At 42.5% G+C, this 22,349-nt stretch overlaps 1 protein-coding gene and 1 pseudogene across 3 annotated transcripts; both read left to right on the top strand.

Annotated features, from left to right (window-relative positions):
- Nucleotides 1-325: 325 nt before the first annotated feature.
- LOC120022491 lies at nucleotides 326-4,548 on the top strand (annotated as a pseudogene).
- A 6,482-nt stretch (nucleotides 4,549-11,030) lies between these two features.
- On the top strand, nucleotides 11,031-17,640 carry LOC120022084 (glyceraldehyde-3-phosphate dehydrogenase-like). 3 transcript variants are annotated; one of them, XM_038965899.1, is made up of 12 exons: nucleotides 11,045-11,121; nucleotides 11,673-11,718; nucleotides 14,037-14,136; nucleotides 14,246-14,355; nucleotides 14,624-14,714; nucleotides 14,985-15,100; nucleotides 15,337-15,418; nucleotides 15,529-15,680; nucleotides 15,860-15,938; nucleotides 16,089-16,172; nucleotides 16,717-16,814; nucleotides 17,336-17,640. In XM_038965899.1, the coding sequence occupies exons 2-12, from the start codon at nucleotides 11,696-11,698 to the stop codon at nucleotides 17,403-17,405; spliced, it is 1,005 nt and encodes a 334-aa protein (XP_038821827.1). In that variant the 5' UTR covers nucleotides 11,045-11,121; nucleotides 11,673-11,695; the 3' UTR covers nucleotides 17,406-17,640. The 3 variants fall into 3 exon arrangements, with proteins under 3 accessions (XP_038821829.1, XP_038821827.1, XP_038821828.1); XM_038965901.1 differs by lacking the exon at nucleotides 11,673-11,718 and having other exon boundaries at nucleotides 11,031-11,121; XM_038965900.1 differs by lacking the exons at nucleotides 11,673-11,718; nucleotides 14,037-14,136.
- Nucleotides 17,641-22,349: the final 4,709 nt, after the last annotated feature.

Below are 22,349 nucleotides of genomic sequence, written 5' to 3'. Positions count from 1 at the left end.
TTTGGGGTCTTCATGATGTCAAAGCCGAGGCTGTGCAAGAAATCCTGTCGGTGAATGTACCGCCATCACAGGCCCCTGGGCATGTGTAGGGCATTATTTTGGAGTGGACTGTGATTGAAGTGGGATGGGTTTTCTTAGTTTACGTGTTTTTATTTCGTATGATGCTGTTTTCCCACTTTCCCACTGTTTTTTTTTAGTTCGTATTCAATACCCCGTCCAGCTGGTGGCGGTAATGCACAATTAACATTGAATGCCAACCGCCGTTAAACCCCATCGAAGAATATTTCCTGTCTGACCGGAAAAACCTTTGTTTATTATTTTCAAGATGGCGGCGGGAATGTATTTGGAACACTACCTTGACAGTAAGATAGTTTTCCTATATTCACGAAGTAGTTTATCATCCAACTAAATATTGTGTAATGTAATGTGTGTAACGTTATTTGTTTTACATGCACGCATAGCTACTCCCAGAACCAGTAGCTGAGTTTGAGGAGATGAGAAGCCCAGTTAACGTTACTGTTTCAGCTAACGTTACTCCCATGAAAAGTCCAGAGCGAGGGACAAAGAGCACGCGAGAAAGCTAGCGAAGTTAGCTCGCTTGCTAACCGAGCTAGGAAAACAGCGCATACTTGTACCATTCTTAATAGATTCTAAATTAATTTCTTGTATCGTAGGGTTCTATTCAGTGCTTTCCCTACGTTTACGTACTATACATATTTATAGGCCAGCATTGACAGATTTAGTAACGTTACTTAACACACGCCAGCTATGTTGCAGCCCACTGACACTGATGATACTTCTGTATCTGAATTGGAACCGATGTATGACTTAGTATACTGTACAACACCTTGTTCTTCTAGGTATAGAAAACCTGCCATTTGAGCTACAGAGGAATTTCACTCTGATGAGAGACCTGGACACACGGACCGAGGGTGAGACTCTCACACAGATCTGATATTATCCTCATTGTTGTTGTTATCATAACAGGTAAGTAGCGAACACTTATCCAAGCTCCAGTCAAAAGTCAGTGTGCATGTAGCCCATATGATGGTTGTAACCACAACTTACTATAAATCATTTAATCTCTCTTTCTCTCAGATCTGAAAGGGCAGATACTCTTTGGCTCGTGAGTACAAGTCAAATGCACACACCCTCTCCTCGGAGCAGAAGCTCTCCCTGCTTCGCCAGATCCAGCAGTCATATGGAACGTGTAAAGAGTTTGGAGATGACAACGTCCAGCTGGCCATGCAGACCTATGAGATGGTGAGTAAAACCTTTGGATGGTTACAGTAGATCGAGAATAGGAGTGCTGCTTGGGGTCCATACTAGTAGTGATGAAAATAAAGGTTCTCTTTGGAGAGAGGGTTACCTTTGCCTGCCTGTAAACATGCACTCTAGTATAATTTGTTGTCTGTACCTCAGGTTGCAGGTAAACCTTACATAGTGAAAGATATGTTATATTCTCAATTAGCATGTTTGATGCAGCTGGAAATGTTGAATAGTACATATTTTGATGTTGAGCAGCAGTGGACACACTTTTTGATTCCACTGTGATTAGTTAGCCTAGACAAGCTGTGATGTCAAGTAATTTGTACATGTGATGTCTCAGTCAGTGTTCTGTTATTCATTGTGACCCCTCAGGTGGACAAACACATCCGCAGGCTGGACACAGACTTGGCCCGCTTCGAGGCAGACCTAAAGGAGAAAAAGATTGAGAGCACCGATTATGACTCGACCTCCAGCAAGGGAAACAAGAGTAAGTTATTTTCTGACACTGTGCTCATTTTCATTCGGTTCTGTCCCTTGAACACGTTACTTTTTAGTGTTGTCTCATTGCTGTCCACACATAAACAAACACACAGACAACGTTTAAGCCTATAGATAGCTGGGAACTGGGCCTTGTTTATAATTGCATGCAATGGAAAATGTTTTACAAAAAACTAGCTTATTCTTATTGGACAAGTCCAATTAGTCCCTCCCTATATCAGTCTATTTTCTTCTGTTTAGTGCTTAATGAACACAACCCAGGCAAGCTCTATATGTGTCCATAGCCTGAAGAGTTTTGTGTCTTTCGCAAGGTGAGCTCAGGGGGCCAAAAGAGAAGAAGGTGGCTCGCATGAGGTTAAAGGCGAAGTCAGACGACGACTGCAGCCCCAAGATCGGACAGAAGAAAGTCAAACTAACACAAACGTATGTACAATTTAAAACATACGTTTCATAAGCTGATGCTTTGTACCAGATATAAGCTAGACATAAAATTCTCATCTCCACTCCAAAAACCCCCTGAACCTAACCGAAATGTTCTGGTCTTCTCTCACTCTGTACCTTACAACAGTCTCTGATACAGTACATCTCTTCCTCTCACTATTAATTGCCATTGTCCTCCCTTGTTGTGTCCTTAGGCCTGAGTTCACAGCCCCTACAGTGAACTTTGGGAACGTCCACCCCTCGGACGTGCTGGACATGCCCGTGGACCCCAACGAGCCCACCTACTGCCTGTGTCACCAAGTGTCTTATGGAGAGATGATTGGCTGTGACAACACAGACGTGAGTCCACAGCTTTCTGCCATTGGTTATCTAGCGGTACATGAGCACTAGGTCCAGAGTTGGGGTCATTTCCCTTTCAATTCAGGAAGGAAACTGAAATTCCAAGTCCCTTTTTTTTTCTCATAGAGAGAAGCAATGACATCACTTCCTGAGATGGTGGAATTGAAATGAAACACAAACCTGATTGGGTCAACTATTCACTATGAGACAAATCCTAACCTGAAATCTGGGCACTAGAATGTTTCTACAGAAAATACCACTTTGACATGAATGTGTGATTTTACCAAAAGGTCTTGAGTTATAAATTAGTGTAGTGTCAAGAAATGAGAGATGGGGTTGGAATGTTTGGCGCTTAAATCACAGATTAATTCAGTAAAACCTAAATAAAGGCTAGTTCCTTTTGGTACATTTTGACCAAGAGTAACCCACTACTGTACAGCACTATAAAAGTTGCTCCCTATACTAATGGAATAATACTAATCAGAATGTACTGTGTGTGTTTGTCTCATTGCAGTGCTCCATTGAGTGGTTCCACTTTGCCTGCGTGGGGCTGACAACAAAACCCAGAGGAAAATGGTAAGTCAAGGAAGAGATTGGAAATCTGGAATTTAGGATCGGAAAATAAGGATGTTTCTCCTGTAACATGGAAGAGATCAACTCACTGAACGTACATTTCTCTCTCTATTTGTCTCTCTCACCCTCTTTTCTCTTGTTCTATCATTTCTTTCGTCCAGGTACTGTCCAAGGTGTACTCAGGAGAGGAAGAAAAAATGAACCCAGAGACAATCATAACCAACAATCATAACGCTAGAGGGATGTAGAGTTTACACAGGAGGGTTCAGTGTTTGTATTGAAACATGGCACGCCCTCCATAAACATCCATAAACACTAACATAGACTCTGCAGGGTCATATTTAATAGGTCACACCATCACAAGTTGGGTTGAAACGCAAAACCAAAATGAGCATTTCCTATTGGACCAAGTCCAAGTAGCCCCTCCCCTTTTTCAGTGTGTGTTCTTCCGTTCAGTGTCTAATGGTACTTCTGGTCTGCTATCCTGTATACCTCTCTTTGTCAAACAGAAAGAAGATGGACATTTGACGGAGGTGTAGTTACAGCTGTTAGCCTAATTGATGTTCCCTAATCATGACTATATATATTTTTTTATTGTTTAACTTTTTGATGGTTGCTTTAATGCTTATTTATGCGGAGTACTACAGAGACGTATCCCCTTCTTTTTACAGCCAGTGGCTCTATATGGTTCTCAGCCACTCAGTTGCTTCATGACAGACTGTAACAGCGGCTCGTACTGGATGCTTTTATACTGAACACTATTCAGCCCTGATACACACCGATCACGTGTATCAACTCTTTTGTTCTCCAACTATTCTCTATATTCTCCCTAGTTATTTGATTAAGCAGAGTGGTTGATGTAGCTAGATTGTCGATTTGACTGGAACGGAGAATGTACAGATCTAGATGTGCTAGTTCGGAATGCTGTCGGAAGCAAACTGGACAGAATTTCTCTCTCACATTCATTTAAACAGCAATCACCTGAATTGCAGGTTGTTTTCCCAAAAGAGCTGGAATTAGTGAACTGGAAAAGGAATTGATAACCGAATCTAGATGGTAAAGCTTTAAAAATATATATTTTCTGATATATAGACATTTTGATAGGCCCCATCTCAAATAATTCAACAACGTCCTGTATATTTCTATTAGGAAGAGGCCTTTCTTTGACTGACTGTGCTTTATGAAGAGCCTTATTGATCAGTACTGTAAGAATAACCATTTAAATGTGCTTACAAGTATCCAGAATGACTGGCTACGTTGCTCAGTATGGTTTGACTGATGCCGCAAGAATATTATTTCATTTAGGTAAAACGTTAAACTCATGAAAAGGTATTTTGATGCTATGACCTTTTGTATTCTGACTAATTGAATAATGTACTTCAAAACATTGGGTGTTGTTTTTGGAGTTATCTATTCTTAAGGAATAAAGCACACACACAAAGAACAACCAGAGTAAAATGCAGTTTCTTATTTCTAGAAGTTGTTCTACTATCATCATGAGCTTTGTAGGTGTATTCCTGTTTATTTACTACTTGTAATCATTTTCAGTCCAGTGTATGATATGCCTATTGAGAAAGATAAAGACATCTTTGTTTGCATGGATAGTATTGACAGATTATCAATCTGAAGTTTTCCAACAGTGCCTCACTCTGAGATGTTATTTTCATTCTACATCAAATAACTTCATAAATCCAACATTGTACTCTGCTGGCCCATTCCCTACGTATTAAATCTCCAGTGCAGTGTTCAATCTGGCCACAAGGTGTCTAGCTGCTCTCATCACTGCACTATTATAGACCACAGGATATCCTGTGCTTTCCAAAATACCAGATGGTGTCTACTATCTCCAATTTGACACTGATGGATTGATTATATAACAAATGTACACTACCGTTCAAAAGTTTGGGGTCACATAGAAATGTCCTTGTTTTTGAAAGAAAAGCACATGTTTTGTCCATTAAAATAACATCAAATTGATCAGAAATACAGTGTAGATATTGTTAATGTTGTAAATGACTATTGTAGCTGGAAATGATGATTTTTTTAAATGGAATATCTACATAGGCGTACAGAGGCCCATTATCAGCAACCATCACTCCAATGTTCCAATGGCACGTTGTGTTAGCTAATCCAAGTTTATCATTTTAAAATGCTAATTGATCATTTAACCCTTTTGCAATTATGTTAGCACAGCTGAAAACTGTTGTGCTGATTGAAGCAATGAAACTGGCCTTTAGACTTGTTGAGTATCTGGAGCATCAGCATTTGTGTGTTCGATTACAGGCTGAAAATGGCCAGAAACAAAGAACTTTCTTCTGAAACTCGTCAGTATTCTTGTTCTGAGAAATGAAGGCTGTTCCATGTGAGAAATTGCCAAGAAACTGAAGATCTCATACAACGCTGTGTACTACTCCCTTCACAGAAGAGCGCAAACTGGCTCTAACCTGAATAGAAAGAGGAGTGGGAGGACCCGGTGCACAACTGAGCAAGAGGACAAGTACATTAGAGTGTCTAGTTTGAGAAACAGACACCTCACGAGTCCTCAACTGGCAGCTTCATTAAATAGTACCCGCAAAACACCAGTCTCAACGTTAACAATTAAGAGGTGACTCCGGGATGCTGGCCTTCTAGGCAGAGTTCCTCTGTCCAGTGTCTGTTCTTTTGCCCATCTTAATCTTTTATTTTTTATTGGCGAGTCTGAGAAATGGCTTTTTCTTTGCAACTCTGCCTAGAATGCCAGCATCCCGGAGTTGCCTCTTCACTGTTGACGTTGAGACTGGACAACAGGACAACAAAGTCGAGGTATTGGAGTGGCCATCACAAAACCCTGACCTCAATCCTATAGAAAATTTGTGGGAATAACTGAAAAAGCGTGTTCAAGCAAGGAGGCCTACAAACCTGACTCAGTTACACCAGCCCTATCAGGAGGAATGGGCCAAAATTCACCCAACTTATTGTGGGAAGCTTGTGGAAGGCTACCCGAATTGTTTGACCCAAGTTAAACAATTTAAAGGTAATGCTACCAAATACTAATTGAATGTATGTAAACTTCTGACCCACTGGGAATGTGATGAAAGAAATAAAAGCTGAAATAAATCATTCTCTCTACTATTATTCGGACATTTCACATTCTTAAAATAAAGTGGTGATCCTAACTGTCCTAAAACAGGGAATTTTTACTAGGATTAAATGTCAGGAATTGTGAAAAACTGAGTTTAATGTATTTGGCTAAGGTGTATGTAAACTTCCAACTTCAACTGTAGATATTCCATTACAAATCAGCCGTTTCCAGCTACAATAGTCATTAACAATGTCTACACTGTATTTCTGATCAATTTGATGTTATTTTAATGGACAAAACATGTGCTTTTCTTTCAAAAACAAGGACATTTCTAAGTGACCACAAACTTTTGAACGGTAGTGCACTGTACATATACAGGTAACTGCCAAAATAAAGGAAACACTTGAATAACGAGGGATACAAAGTACAGTATATTGAAAGCTGGTACTTCCGCACATGTTGGTCCTGAGCATTTCCTAAGCAGTTAAATTAACATCCCATCATGCTTAGGGTCATGTATAAAAATGCCCATTATTTTGCCTGCATTGGCTATGCCCCCATAGCATAACAATGCCCTCATCCACAGGGCACGAGTGGCCACTGAATAGTTTGATGAGCATGAAAACAATGTAAACCATATGCCTTGGCTGTCTCAGACCAGATCTCAACCCAATTGAATACTTATAGGACATTCTGGAACAGAGCCTGAGGCAACGTTTTCCACCAACATCAACAAAACACCAAATTATTGACTTTCTTGTGGAAGAATGGTGTCGCATCCCTACAATAGTTCCAGATACTTGTAGAGTCTATGCCAAGGTGCATTGAAGCTGTTTTGGCTCGTGGTGGCCCAATGCCCTGTTAAGACACTTTTACATTTGTGTTTCCTTTATTTTGGCAGTTACCTGTATGTGGAATTTATTCATGGGTAGAGATTATTTGGAATATTTGTTTTACAAGTATACTGGGTACGAACGCCAAGAAGCATTCAGAGGCCTGTTGCAGGGGGTTCTGTATCTTAAGTGCAGAATCAAAACCCTTATTCCTGAACTGTCCCTATGAATGCTGATTTTCATGCAAATGTATCTCTATTTTATTAGACCATAGAACTGAGGTTTACATGAATAAAATAATGATTCCTGAAATGTTAGAAAGATAAACCTAACTACAGACATTTGCAGATACTCTGTGCAATGTGCACAACAGCTCTTTCAACTCCTGAGGGTTGCTACAATATGTACACCATAGGCCCGTCATGGTTATTGCCAAGTCGTGGCCTGTATCAAGTGAAGGCAAAGGCAAATGTTTAGATAGTGGTTTTGATACGAGCTATTTTGCTGAATTCCCTAGGGTAGGGGTGTCAATCTCATTCCATGTTGGCCCTAGTGTCTGCAGGTTTCTGGGTTTTCCTTTCAATTAAGACCTAGACAACCAGGTTAGGGGAGTTCCTCACTAATTTGTCACCTTATTTCATCAATCAAGTACAAGGGAGGAGGCAAAACCTGCAGACACTCGGCCTTCCGTGGAATGAGTTTGACACATGTGCCTCAGAGTATCCATTGCACCAAAGCCTTCCAATGCCATTCCTTCAGGGTCAAACGCTGGTCTTTGCTCCAGCACCACTCTATCATGGTATCATCGTTCAAGTCACATACATTTGATAAACCCACATGGAAAATTAAATTGGCACAGTCCTTTCTCGTTCCTGATACGTTCCATTTTTAGGATGTTATTTGAGCTTCCAACATCAACATGTCTTGACTAGACTGAACTTGGGAGAATGTGGAGTGTTACAATTGACAAATTGATGAGTATCAATATGTAATTGGCTGCAGGCACAATGAACATCAATGTCTCTGCAAATATGGTCACTCACTGAATGGAGACGAGGTGAAATGACAAGCAATAGGCCTGTGGTAGCTCTCCAGCACCTCACATTTGAACCCTTGCAGTAGTTAAATCACATAGGCAAAGTAAAGGTCAATCTAAAAATATGGCAGATGACCTTCTCATAATCTGCCAGGCTACTGAATACATATACACTGCACCCTGGGATGGCCTATATCTCTCTATTTATATAGATTTATCATGTCAAAGAGGGTGACATTTTGGTAAGGCGACACCGAAAGGTAGGTACAACTTTTCCATGGATATTTTCTGTGATATGGTAATATAAATGTTTTATGAAATCTTATCAATGTCTTAATAGGCTATGTTAAGGGTGGGCAGATGCTGCCCTGGACAGGCAGCAGCAATCACTTTAATTGTTTATGGGGTTGTCATAGTCATCGGAAAGGGGGGAGGTGTAACAGTATAGCTTCCGTCCCTCTCCTCGCCCCTACCTGGGCTCGAACCAGGGACCCTCTACACACATCGATAACAGCCACTCTCGAAGCATCGTTACCCATCGCTCCACAAAAGCCACAGCCCTTGCAGGACAAGGTCTCAGAGCGAGTGACGTCACCGATTGAAACACTATTAGCGCGCACCACCGCTAACTAGCTAGCCATTTCACATCGGTTACAGAGGCATAGGTTCAGAACAACTGGGCACTCGAATAAATACGAGGTCAAATCATGACGTCAGTGATCTTCAGGTTGGAAAGTGGGAGCTCTAGAAAGAGGCCGAGTTCCCGAGTTGGAATTCCGAGTTGGTTGACCGTTCAAGTCAATTATTCTCTGTCGGAGCTAGTTTTTTTCCAGTTCCCAGTTGTTTTGAATGCGGCAAAAACTAGGGGAAGAGCCCCATTGTTTTCTCTCATTACTATCTCTCTGAGGGAATACCGCCCACTGGACTGTGAGTTATGGCTAGCTACTGTAGTTCAGGCTAGGTATGTTGTTTTATGCAGCTCCCGTTACCCCGCTGTGTAACCTTAAAACGCCTGTTGGCATTAACTGTAATTCCCTCTGTCCTTTTGTTATTTAAGCTAGTAGGGCTATCCCACTTCTGACACCAATGTAGCGAACAGCGGGGAAGGGAAGTGAAACCGGGTCACTGGTGTGAAACCCTACACATTGCACGAATACAGTTAACCCACTTGGTGGGAATTGTGACGTAGCTCAAATAGCGAGGATCGCCACACTACCCCCCCCCCAAATTTTCTGTATTGGTGTCAGGGATGGAGCCCGTGAGGCCATCGCAGAGACGTGTACACGGGAGGGATCTGGCATAGAGAAGCGTGGGGACACGGGGTAATGTAGTGACCAGGGATACTTCGGGATTTAGTCCATGATGCCCTTTATGTACTTCCCCAGCGTCAGATGAACTTGTGGATACCATTTTTATGTCTCTGTGTCCAGTATGATGGAAGTTAGAGGTAGTTCTGTGAGCCAATGCTAGCGCAATGACTGGAAGTCTATGGGTATCTGCTAGTATGCTGCCCGGTACAGTTGAAACCGGGATTTATCTGTGAAGAGCATGCTTCTTCAGCGTGCCAGTGGCCATCGAAGGTGAGCATTTGCCCACTGAAGTCAGTTACGACGCCAAACTGCAGTCAGGTCAAGATCCTGGTGAGGACAACGAGCATGCAGATGAGCTTCCCTGAGAAGTTTCTGACAGTTTGTGCATCAATTCTTCAGTTGTGCAAACCCACAGTTTCATCAGCTGTCTGGGTGGCTGGTCTCAGACGATCCCACAGGTGAATAAGCCGGATGAGGAGGTCCTGGGCTGTGAGGCCCAGTTGGACGTACTGCCAAATTCTCTAAAACTATGTTGAAGGCGGCTTATGGTAGAGAAATTAAAATTATCTGCCAACAGCTCTGGTGGACATTCCTGCAGTCAGCATTGCACGCTCCCTCACAACTTGAGACGTCTGTGGCATTGTGTTGTGTGACAAAACTGCACATTTTATAGTGGCCTTTTATTGTCCCCAGCACAAGGTGCACCTGTGTAATGGTCATGCTGTTTAATCAGCTTCTTGTTATGCCACACCTGTCAGGTGGATGATACTGTGTGTGACTGTGTGAGCGCGAAGTCTTGCATTTCGCTCATCTCAATGGTTGCTTTCCCCTGCTCAGACATTGCATGCATCAACCAATGGTTGCTTGTCACGTCATCGACTGTGTCAGACTGACAGATTGCTATAACATATGATGTGGTTAGCTGATACATAAAATACCTGTCCAGGCCACAGGAGGCAGCTGAGGGAAGGACGGGTCATAATAATGGCTGGAACGGCAGTAATGGAATGGCATCAAACAAATGAAAACCATGTGTTTGATGTCCATTCCACCAATTCCGCTCCAGTCATTACCACGAGCCTGTCCTCCCCAATAAAGGCGCCACCAACCTCCTGTGATCCAGGCGTTGTAAGATCTGGCAGGCATCAGCAATGCCTAGACAGGGGAAAGCACCCAATATCTGCAGTGCTGCTCATGGTAACATCATTTGGCTGAGTCTACCTGCATTTCCACGTGTATTAACAATTGTCAAATTAGTTTATCAATCCATCTAACCTCACCTGTTTCATTTATTAGTATGTATAATGTAATGAAACAGGCAGACAGCAGGTCTCGAACCCTCGATCATCTAGCCCGAAGTCCAGCGCTCTATCTACTGTGCCGCAAAAGCATGCTCGAACGGCAGAGTCGATATCCGCGCTTATAAACTCAGGGTCGTTACAATATTAATGAAATATTAAGTTAGGAGAACATATATTTTTTGCCAAGATGCGCCCTGTTGCAATGCTGCCAATCTAACCAAAACAATAATAATGTGGGGTACAAGGCACGACTGTCCACACCGTCCAACTGAATGGTGCAGGTTTTTTGTTCCGTATTTACTGCGGATTGACAAGCCACTACGACCTTGACATTCTGACCGGGCGTGCGCACGCGGAGGCGTGTCCACGGACTCAATGGGAAGATAAAATGCGAGCGCACCTTTACTCGTCCCCGCTTCCCCTTGCGAACAAGTGGACAGACAGAGGCTATACAAGAACGGTACTTTAAAAACTTTCTTTGCTCTTTTATGCGTTCCAAAACCAACTTTAATTGACAGTTTCAAGTATGCCTTAATTGTATGTGATTTACGCACGGTGTAGGCCTAGGCGTATCTGGTGTTTTGAATAGCTGTCTTTTGACTTTGGGCTAACCTACGTGTTTTTAAATGTGTTTTCTGTGCATGCAGACTTAGTAAAAAAAGTTCAACGTTTTTCATGACTTATGTCAACTGTGTACTTTAACAAAACACTGCTGATAGATGCCACAGATTTAATGGCCTTTTTTTCTGTAGTGACTGTTAATCTGATATACGTAGATCAGTGTTTCCTAAACTCAGTCCTGGGGACCCAAAGTAGTGCACGTTTAGTTTTTTTCCGTAACGCTACACAGCTGATTTCAAATGGCCTAATCAAAGCATGATGAGTTGATCATTTGAATTGGCTGTCTACTACTAGAACAAAAACTATGTTTGGGGAATGCTGACGTGGATACTTATTCTGAATGTGCATTCTACTCCTACTTGTTGGTTTTAATTGATGTTTTACTTTCAGAGGACTATACCATATCAGGCAAAATGGTGAAGATTGGAATCAATGGGTAACCTGCTTTTGTCAATACTTTAAAAAGAAATCACTGGTTTTGTATCAGTACTAGAGGAGAGTTCAAAATGTCACAAGAGACTCAGGCTTGCATTGCACAAATCTCTTGATAGTTTGTGTACTTTGGAACCAAGTTTGAGGAAAGCTCATGCCATACTGTAACTACTAGTTCACAAACCTTGTCCATTCTCTACTTATTTATAGTTTGGGTGTCACACTGCCTCTACAGCACTCTCTTGTATCTTCTCAGCTGTCACATTCCTTTATTCTATCCATCTAATAATATCCCGCTAACCTTGTCAGCTGAAGTCCTTTTTTTTTTTTTTTTTGGTCGAGCTCTTTGACCAATCTTATCCTTCTAACCTTTATTTGACCAATAGACTGCAGGAAGATATGATTGATATAAACCCTTTCCCAAAATCAATCTGTAATGATGCCCATTTCTAATCTGGGACACTAATGTGCTGATTGACCTATATACAGTAAGGAAACTGAACTCTTAACATTGGGAGCAATAGATCCTCCTGAGTGTTCAGTTCCCTCAAAGCCTATGTCATAGACTCATAACAAGGTGTTAAGTCATACAAAATGTCATTGACTAGAACAAATTGCTTGTTAATAGTAAAGGATAGCAAGGAATTTGCTCCACAATGCCATTTTATTCCCTGGCTCATACTGTTACCAAATAGGTTACTTGTTTTTCACCTTGTTGTTACTCAGTTCTGATGCACTTTGACTCCTTTGGTGGTCAATACATTGACCTGTTGTGAACAGGGCAACCTTTTAGCTGGGGGTGTGTCTGATTGCGTCACTGGGCGAAGTTCAAATGAGTTAAACATTGTGGTGATCCTGATGAGTGACACTGAATCCTCAATCACAGGGATTTTATCATCCACTCTGAACTTGATTGGTCTGTACCGGTATATATCACAAGACAAATCTGTGCAGTAATTGGCTGCTAATGTTATGTAAATAAAAGTTATTTCAGCTGCCCAGGAACTGACTTTTTAAAAAATTGGGATTTAAAACAATTCTAGACTATAATCCCGTTTACTTTGTATTTCAGTGGTGTCTAGGCTTTTCTCAACCACTGACTGCAACTCAAGTCTCCAACATTCACAGTATTTGACAAATGTGATCCTATCAGTAATCAGCTAGCGTTAACCAGTAACTATCAGACTTCATTCACTTTGCGTAAGGGAGCAGTACCATGTGGATTGCACTTAACTATTCACCCAATTTATGCTTAATCTACCTACACAACCGATGGCAAGATGTACAGTAAGCTATACTGAACAAAAATATGAACCCAACTATTTCAAAGATTTTGCCTAGTTACAGGTCATAAGGAAATGAGAACTGAAATCAATAAATTAGCCAGTAATCTATGGATTTTACATGACTGGGCAGGGGCGCAGCCATGGGTTGGCCTGGGAGGGCATAAACCCACCCACTTGGGAGCCAAGCCCACCCATTGGGGAGCTAGGCCTAGCCAATCAGTTTCCCCCCACAAAAAGGCTTTACGACAGACTCCTCAGCACCCCACCCTCCCCTCAGACTATCCCACAGGTGAAAACTGGATGTGAAGGTCCTGGGTTGACGTGGTTGAGGCTGATTGGACGTACTGCCAAATTCTTAAATGACGGAGGTGGCTTATGGTAGAAATTATTCTCTGCCAACAGCTCTGGTGGGCATTCCTGCAGTCATAACAATTGCATGCTCCCTCAGCTTGAGACATCTGTGGCATTGTGTAACAAAACTGCAAATTTTAGTTTCCTTTTACTGTCCCCAGCACAAGGTGCCCCTGTAATGATCGTGCTGTTTAATCAGCTGCTTATTATGCCACACTTGTTAAGTGAATGGATTATCTTGACAAAGGCTAAAATGCTCATGGAGGGATGTAAACAAATTTGTGCACAATTTTACAAAAGCTTTTTGTGCGTATGGAACATTACTGCTGTCATATTTCAGCACATGGGACCAACACTTTACATGTCGCATTTATTTTTGTTCAGTGTATTAAAAAAAATTGCTATGATTTGAGGGTAATGTCCCTTTAACTGCACAGGCCAACCAAGCTTAAACAGACTAGTCTTTAACCTGCTTTTCCAATTTGTCCTCAACCCCGCACTTCTCATTTCTGGTCACGCTGCACCAACCCAACCATATTGGGCATAAACAAAGGCTCTGGGCTGCAAATGTCAAGGTTGGCAGGTGTTGTAGAGCTGTCATCAGACATGTCAGTTTAGGGCTCCTGCCGCATGCTGGTGTGGTAATATGATACATGAGGATTAACTAAGACTCTTCTCGTCTCAGATTTGGGCGTATTGGGCGTCTGGTGACCCGTGCCGCCGCCAAGAACGGCAAGGTCGAGGTCGTCGCCATCAATGACCCCTTCATTGACCTGGACTACATGGTGAACTTCATACTGCATTAAGAAATGCAGCACACATAAACCAGTTTTAGCTGCTCGTGTTTACTGTAACATCCCTTACTGGCTTTAAAGTCCTGCCCCTGTTCCATAGGTCTACATGTTCAAGTATGACTCCACCCACGGTGTTTGGAAGGACAGCGAAGTGAAGCAGGAAGGTGGAAAGTTGATCATTGGCAATCTGCACATCACAGTTTTCCATGAGTAAGTGGGTTTTCCTTGACTTATTCTTTAGGTACATTGGTTCAAATTACACATTTGGATGGTTTTGTGCACCCATATTAAGCTTAGTGGTGGACTAAAAAAGATTCCTCTCTGGTTCTGGGAAACTGCCCCATTGACTGAGTGCTCTAGTAGGATAGAAGAGGTATATTATGCCTATGGGTTTCACACACATTGGAACATTCTACTTCTGTAATTGAAACGCTTGTTTTGTAGTTTCACCCCAACTTCTTCTCGTTGCGTTCTTCAGGAGGGACCCCACCGCCATCAAGTGGGGCGACGCTGGCGCGGACTACGTCGTCGAGTCGACTGGTGTGTTCACCACCATCGACAAGGCCTCTGTAAGTACCTCAGTTCACTAGCAGTAGGAAGGCCATGGTCACATTTTTAGGTAGTTAGTGATTTGGTGTGCGTTCATTATTTTGGTAGGCATGGTATGCAGTATGACCCCACTTTGAATTATGACCTTTTTTCTTTCTTACCTTAACTCCCTTTGTTTTTTTTGCGTTTCACTGGGCTTTTTATGCTTTGTGCTAAAGGTTGGCTGGCTTAGTTCATTCAGTGGCTTTGCATTTCCACAAACGTAACCTTTGCCCAACCACCCACCACAGGCTCATCTGCAGGGAGGTGCCAAGAGGGTCATCATCTCCGCCCCCAGCGCCGACGCACCCATGTTCGTGATGGGTGTCAACCACGAGAAGTATGACAACTCCCTGAAGGTTGTCAGGTAAGCCTCCTGTTGCGTTACCTTTTTAAGGAGCATTGGTAATTCCCTGTGGCCAAATTATGACTTGTACAAAGAATGGCTGAAAAACACACACTCAGTGTGCAGTGTTCTCACCCCTGAGTAATACTATTTAAATAGTGTAATTTCAGCTGATTATTTTATGAATTTGTGGCACAATGTTTAATCGTTAAGTATTTGTTAGTGTCATGTTATTAACAATTTTTATGTCCTCACAGCAACGCCTCCTGCACAACTAACTGCCTGGCTCCCATCGTCAAGGTTATCAATGACAACTTTGGCATCATTGAGGGTCTTATGGTAAGAATGGATCTTCATTCGGTGTTTGACTTTTTGAATGTCATAGCCCTTTAATCTTAGTGGTGCTCCATGAACCCTGCATGGACTAATGTCGTCCCCTCCCCCCCCAGAGCACAGTTCACGCAGTCACAGCCACACAGAAGACTGTTGACGGGCCCTCCGGTAAGCTGTGGAGAGATGGCCGTGGTGCCAGCCAGAACATTATCCCTGCTTCCACTGGCGCTGCCAAGGCCGTGGGCAAGGTTATCCCCGAGCTGAACGGGTATGAACCAATCCAGGGCCACTGGTTTTTAATGGAGTTTTGATGATAGTGATAAATGCTGAGATTTGTAGCACTAGTGCTTTTTACTAGGGTTGTTTTTTGAAGAATTTACTCGAGCCCCACTTGTGCTCGTGATGGTGTGGATCCTGACCCTTTTTGTGGGTTTTTCTGACCCACAGCAAGCTGACCGGCATGGCCTTCCGTGTCCCCACTCCCAACGTGTCCGTGGTTGACCTGACTGTCCGTCTTGAGAAGGCCGTAAGTCTCCCAACAACCTTTTTATACTTTGCTAATGTCTATTAGAGGTTCAACTGGGATTTTGGTGCAAGTTACCAGCATTATGGCAACAGGCACTTCATACATTTTTATCTAGATTTTTTTTTTTACATGTTCGCTCTTCTGCTTTAGGCGCCTTATGACGAGATCAAGAAGGTTATCAAGGCTGCCGCTGAAGGACCCATGAAGGGAATTCTGGGATACACAGAAGACCAGGTAAATATTTCCCCATTCCAACGCTGTCCCAATCTGTCCTTATCTTGAAGTGTGCACTTGTACACTACTTCCCATAAATATAAAGTCATTAGATTGATCTAGGTCAGGGTTTCCTGATCTGAGGCCCCCCTGGGTGCGCCACGCTTTGTGCCCTAGCACTATACAGCTGACTCGCATAACCAATTCATCACGCTTTGATTATTTGAATCTGCTGTGTAGTGTTAGGTTGACAAAACGTGCCCCCAGGACTGTTTGGGGAAACCTTGGTCTAGAGTACCCCAGCCAGTCCACATATTTTGTGTATTCCACAGCTGATTTAAAGAGGCGCTTGATTAGGTGATAATTTTAATTATTTGTGCTAGTTCTGGAACACATCAAATGCATGGACGTAGAGCACACTTCATGAGAAAGGAGTGATTTGGAAGTAAGGCAACCTTCCCTATGCCATGGACCTCAAGGTCATAGGCTGAAATGTCTAAGTGGCAACTCTAGCGAGCGCTAGTGATGGTTAATCGTTTACACTAAAACTTGTTGCGCCCCTCAGGTGGTGTCCACAGACTTCAACGGCGACTGCCGCTCCTCAATCTTTGACGCCGGTGCAGGCATTGCCCTCAACGACCACTTTGTCAAGCTGGTCTCATGGTATGTATGCAGGAACCTACACATTGTGCTCACACCAGGTGTCCACCGACTCCGTTTCATCGACATGTACAGCTGTGCATCATTTGCATTGCAGTGAATGTTGCAGCTGTTATAACATTACAAGGGGCAGCATATGTAATGAACAGTGGTCCAAGAACAGAGCCTTGAGGGACACCGAAACTTTCCTTTTTGTTGGAGTTTACATCCACATTGATACCATGCCAGGATCTAAACCAGGCAACAAAAAACATTCAAATAACAAAAGGGCTTATTAAATAAACTTGAGGTATGGCAAAATGCAACACAATGTTTGAACTTGTGGCACGCAATGCTGCCTAGTGTCAGCTGGACCACAAAGGTGTGAACTGCATAGTTGAATGCAGTTCATGGATGTGGGAGTCACTCACTCGGACATGATCAATGTTGTAATTCTGTTCCATCGCAACATTAATTTAATTAGTATAGCCTTAGCTTTCCCCTGTAGGTTTTTGTGAATTTTCAAACTCTTCTTTCTTCTATAGGTACGACAACGAGTTTGGCTACAGCAACCGTGTTGTTGACCTGTGTCTGCACATGGCCTCCAAGGAGTAAAGTTTCCACCCCACACTTCCAACCACTCATTACCTCTTCCTTCTCCTGAACGGACACCCCACCAGTCCGCTGCCAGAGAGCCTGTAGTGAACTCAACGGGAACATTTTTATAAGTCACACCTCTGTTCTGTTCAGTGTGAGGATTGAGTATTTTTGCCTGCGGAATATTTCTGTTTACTACACTGTGGCTTAATTTGCACTCCTTCACAATAAAAGTCCTGTTATTGAACTATCATCTCATTCTTCCAGAGCATATGTTCATTATGGCACGCAACTGTTTTGAAATGGAATATTAATGTAAGTATTCTACCATTTGGTGCCTAATAAACACACCACTGCGTGGACTAACGTCTACGCCACAGTTCATCCTGTCGCAGAACACAGTCCCTCCGATAAGCTGTAGAGATGTGCCAGCCAGAACAGGCTGTGATATGAACCAATCAATGAACACTGGTTCCTTAATGGGTTTTTATCACCAGTGATTGATAGGATTTCTATACTGCTTTTCACTAGTGGAATCAGTTCTTGAGCCGTCATATGGAGCTGGTCTAAAGTAGTCGACACACCCAATTGTTATGAGTTTAAAAATAAATAAAGTTAAGATGAACCACTGTATTGGACACAGATTCAAACAGGTTCTTTTAATGTTTACATTTAAGCACATTTTGCTTGTAATAGTGTGGATCTAAAGAACTAGGACCCGCAGCAAGCTGACTGGTATGGCTTTCGTGTGCCCCTTGTCTGGTTGAACTGACAATCTGTCTTATGACGATGTAAGCTCTGTCGTTTGCTACATACTTTAGTCAGAATGACGTTTGTGGTGAGGGGTGTTGTACAAAAGTCAACAGCGACTGGATAATCTCTAAAAGAATCCAAGCCAATGACACGTTTTCTAACTGCTGCTTTACCCACGTGTGTTCTGGACCAATTGGACCACCCGAATGTGTTTGTTTCGGGTCGGCAGGTACTCGGAGCCAAACGTTTGGCTGGCGCAAGGAGTCTCGGTAGCCAGGCAAGTAAGTCTCCCAATAAGTATTTCCTATGCTTTTGTTAGTGGCAACTAATGTCAGGGTTGGTGTTAATTTAGTAAATCAACTGAAAGGCCAGTGGTCTCCAATGCTTCTCTATAGTTAGGTTTCCATCAAATGTAACAAATTTTCCTGCAAATATTCTAAAATCTGCATAAATAAAACACATTATCCCACCAGTGGTGGTTCCACAAAATGCACTTGTTGTGGATAAAAGCCTGTGTCTGACGTAGTGCACAAAGTTGAAAACCTGGTGATTTTGGGAGTTGCCAAAAGTTACCGCTCATTTGTTTCTTGAAGTCATTGGATTGGTGTGTGCGCAAGCTTTCCTCTGCATTGCTATCACGTGTTAGATCAGGGATTTACTCAAAGGGAGGAAGTAAGGATACGTTTGTAAGAGTATCGAAAAGGGCCCAAGTTTATCCTACTCATTTCCTGGGCCTCAAATACAAACTGCAATGTCTAAGCTCAGACACAAGGGAGTAGTAAAGATTAATTTTTCCCAACTCACTCATCCTTCAGGTGGTGTCTGCAGACTTCCTCAGTGTCTGCTGCTCAATCCACTTTCCCTAACATGGCAGCCTTCTCTCCTCCAAAGCTGACATTGACGCAGAAATACACCACCGCCAACCTAAGCTGTGCCACTGGCGCCTTCTCAAGACGGAGGAAAAGAGTCTCTGAGGATCACTACATCCAGGCCAGAACCAAAATCCTGGTCTACAAACCACTAGTGCTCCCTACTGTATGGACCACATACCACAGGCATCTTAAAGCCCTGGAGTCTCAGCACCAAAGATGGCCTCCGCAACATGAGGATCAGCTGGGAAGACCGGCACACCAGTGTCCTTGAGGAAAACATCCGCAGCGTCACCACCACCACCGTTCAACACAAGCTCTGATGGACTGGCCATGTCAGGATGCCCAACTCTCACCTCCTGAAACAGGTCCTGTATTCAAAACTAAACACAGGACAGCTGGCTCCTGGAGGACAAAAGAACACGAGCCATAAACAGGTGTTTTAGGCTCAAACATGTAAAGTGATTTAACTTTTAAACAACTTTCCTGAATCTTAACCTATAACCTTAGTATCATGTATCTATTTAGTATAAAACTGGTTCGTATCAACCAAGTTATTCTGGAAATCTTACAACATTAGCAAAACAAACCTTTCAAAACATACAATGGGGAAATACTGGGTTGTAGGTCTTGTAGTTAAAGAAGCTGACACAATGTGCCATATGGATTTGACTGCACATTTTAATGGTGAGACTGCATAACTCACCACCAGGTATCAAATAAATTGGGAGTCATTAAAACTCGATTTTCAACCACTCCCCAAATTTCTTGTTAACAAACTACAGTTTTGGCAAGTCGGTTAGGACATCTATTTTGTGCATGAAAAGGGTCAAACATTTTGGGTAGACTTCCACAAGTTTCCCACAATAAGTTGGGTGAATTTTGGCCCATTCCTCCTGACAGAGATGGTGTAACTGAGTCAGGTTTGTAGGCCTCCTTGCTCGCATACGCTTTTTCAGTTCTGCCAACAAATTTTCTATAGGGTTGAGGTCAGAGCTTTGTGATGGCCACTCCAAAACCTGGACTTTGTTGTCCTTAAGCCATTTTGCCACAACTTTGGAAGAATGCTTGGGGTCATTGTCCATTTGGAAGACCCATTTGCGACCAAGCTTTAACTTCCTGACTGATGTCTTGAGATGTTGCTTCAATATATCCACAGAATTTTACCTCATGATGCCATCTATTTTGTGAAGTGCACCAGTCCCTCCTGCAGCAAAGCACCACCACAACATGATGCTGCCACCCCCGTGCTTCACGGTTGGGATGGTGTTCTTCGGCTTGCAAGCTTCCCCCTTTTTCCTCCAAACATAACGATGGTCATTACGGCCAAACAGTTCTATTTTTGTTTCATCAGACCAGAGGACATTCCTCCAAAAAGTACGATCTTTGTCCCCATGTGCAGATGCAAACCGTAGTCTGGCTTTTTGATAGCGGTTTTGGAGCAGTGGCTTCTTCCTTGCTGAGCGGCCTTTCAGGTTATGTCTATATAGGACTCGTTTTACTGTGGATATAGATACTTTTGTATCCGTTTCCTCCAATATCTTCACAAGGTCCTTTGCTGTTGTTCTGGGATAGATTTGCACTTTTCGCACCAAAACATGTTCATCTCTAGGAGACAGAACACGTCTCCTTCCTGAGCAGTATGACGGCTGCGTGGTCCCATGGTGTTTATACTTGCGCACTATTGTTTGTACAGATGAATGTGGTACCTTCAGGCGTTTGGAAATTGCTCCCAAGGATGAACCAGACTTGTGGAGGTCTTGGCTGATTTATTTTTATTTTCCCATGATGTCAAGCAAAGAGGCACTGAGTTTGAAGGTGGGCCTTGAAATACATCCACAGGTACACCTCCAATTGACTCAAATTATGTCAATTAGCCTATCAGAAGCTTCTAAAGCCATGACATAATTTTCGGTAATTTTCCAAGCTGTTTAAAGGCACAGTCAACTTAGTGTATGTAAACTTCTGACCCACTGGAATTGTGATACAGTGAATTATAAGTGAAATAATCTGTCTGTAAACAATTGTTGGAAAAATTCCTTTTTTTTGTAGTTTGTTAACAAGAAATTTGTGGAGTGTTTGAAAAACGAGTTTTAATGATTCCAACCTAAGTGTATGTAAACTTCCGACCTCATCTGTATATGGCATATGTGTATGTCTACTCTTGCTATGTCTAGAGATTCAAGACACGCCTAGCTCATCCATAACCTGTCTGAATGTTTTCATTTCATGTGAAAGTAAGAGTAGGCGAACAGGGTGTTGGATGCATGTGTCCAGGAGGACAGTAAAACTTCCCAGGGCGAGCTCTGTCCTGACTCCAATAGTCGACCAACCCAAGCTGTTTGCAATGTAGTTCAGTATGGTGACAATCATATATATTGTACAAAAATACATCTCCTGCAGTCACTACCATTACAAATACTTAAAGACAAGCGAGCATACACATTTTCTTCAGGAAATTGATTTTTTCTAGGAATCCTTTGCTTTCTTCCACCACCTGTAGCACTATAACCTTGAAAGCCACAAACACCAAAACAACTTTAAAACGTCAAGACTGGCACTGGTCAAGTAACTTAAAAAAAACCCGTGTTGATACTGTTTATTCGTTTCACACTATAGCCATACTTGTGTAAATTCCAATGCATTTCAATGGCCATAGGTTACATGGTCAAAACATTTGATTGGGGAAAGAGGATACCTAGTCAGTTCTATAACTGAATGCGTTCAACTGAAATGTGGCTTCCGCATTTAACCCAACCCCTCTGAATCAGAGAGCTGCACGGAGCTGCCTTAACATCCACGTCATCCGGGGAGTCGTTGTTGTTGGGGGTTCACTGCCTTGCTCAGGGGCAGAATGACAGATTTTTACCTTGTCGTCTCGGGGATTCAATCCAGCAACCTTTTGGTTACTGGCCCAATGCTCCTACCTGCCAGGATTCCTGTCGCCCAGAACTTGTCTTCAAGCGTTTAAGCCACAAAAGACCAAACCATCTTTAAAACATATTTATATATTTTTTACCTATAACTATTTCACATTTGCATAAAAGCTCCATAGGCTATAATAGTACATTTTGGATTCCCTACCGCTCTTGAACCGTTTAAGCTACAAACACCAAACCTACGTTGAAATGTAGAGTCAACTTAAATTGATCGTAAAAGCTTTTTGATACCATTTACTATAACCATTTTAAATTAGCATAAAAGCTCAATGCTACAATGACACTGTAACGTCTTCTCTAGACAGAACGGAATCGCAGAGAGGTATGTTTCAATCATGCATTCCCTGAAATCAAAGCTAACCTGGGGTTGGTTACACTAAAAGTACATGAAAAACTCCTCA

Source organism: Salvelinus namaycush, chromosome 27 (genome assembly GCF_016432855.1).
Source record: "Salvelinus namaycush isolate Seneca chromosome 27, SaNama_1.0, whole genome shotgun sequence".
Lineage (NCBI taxonomy): Eukaryota > Metazoa > Chordata > Actinopteri > Salmoniformes > Salmonidae > Salvelinus > Salvelinus namaycush.
This window is presented reverse-complemented; position numbering and strand designations above follow the sequence as displayed.

Coding starts and splice junctions, on each gene's coding strand:
- LOC120022084 (XM_038965899.1), top strand. CDS start 11,696: ATGGTGAAGATTGGAATCAATGG. Junction 14,137..14,245: donor TCATTGACCTGGACTACATG/GTGAACTTCATA, acceptor CCTGTTCCATAG/GTCTACATGTTCAAGTATGA. Junction 15,939..16,088: donor CTGTCCGTCTTGAGAAGGCC/GTAAGTCTCCCA, acceptor CTTCTGCTTTAG/GCGCCTTATGACGAGATCAA.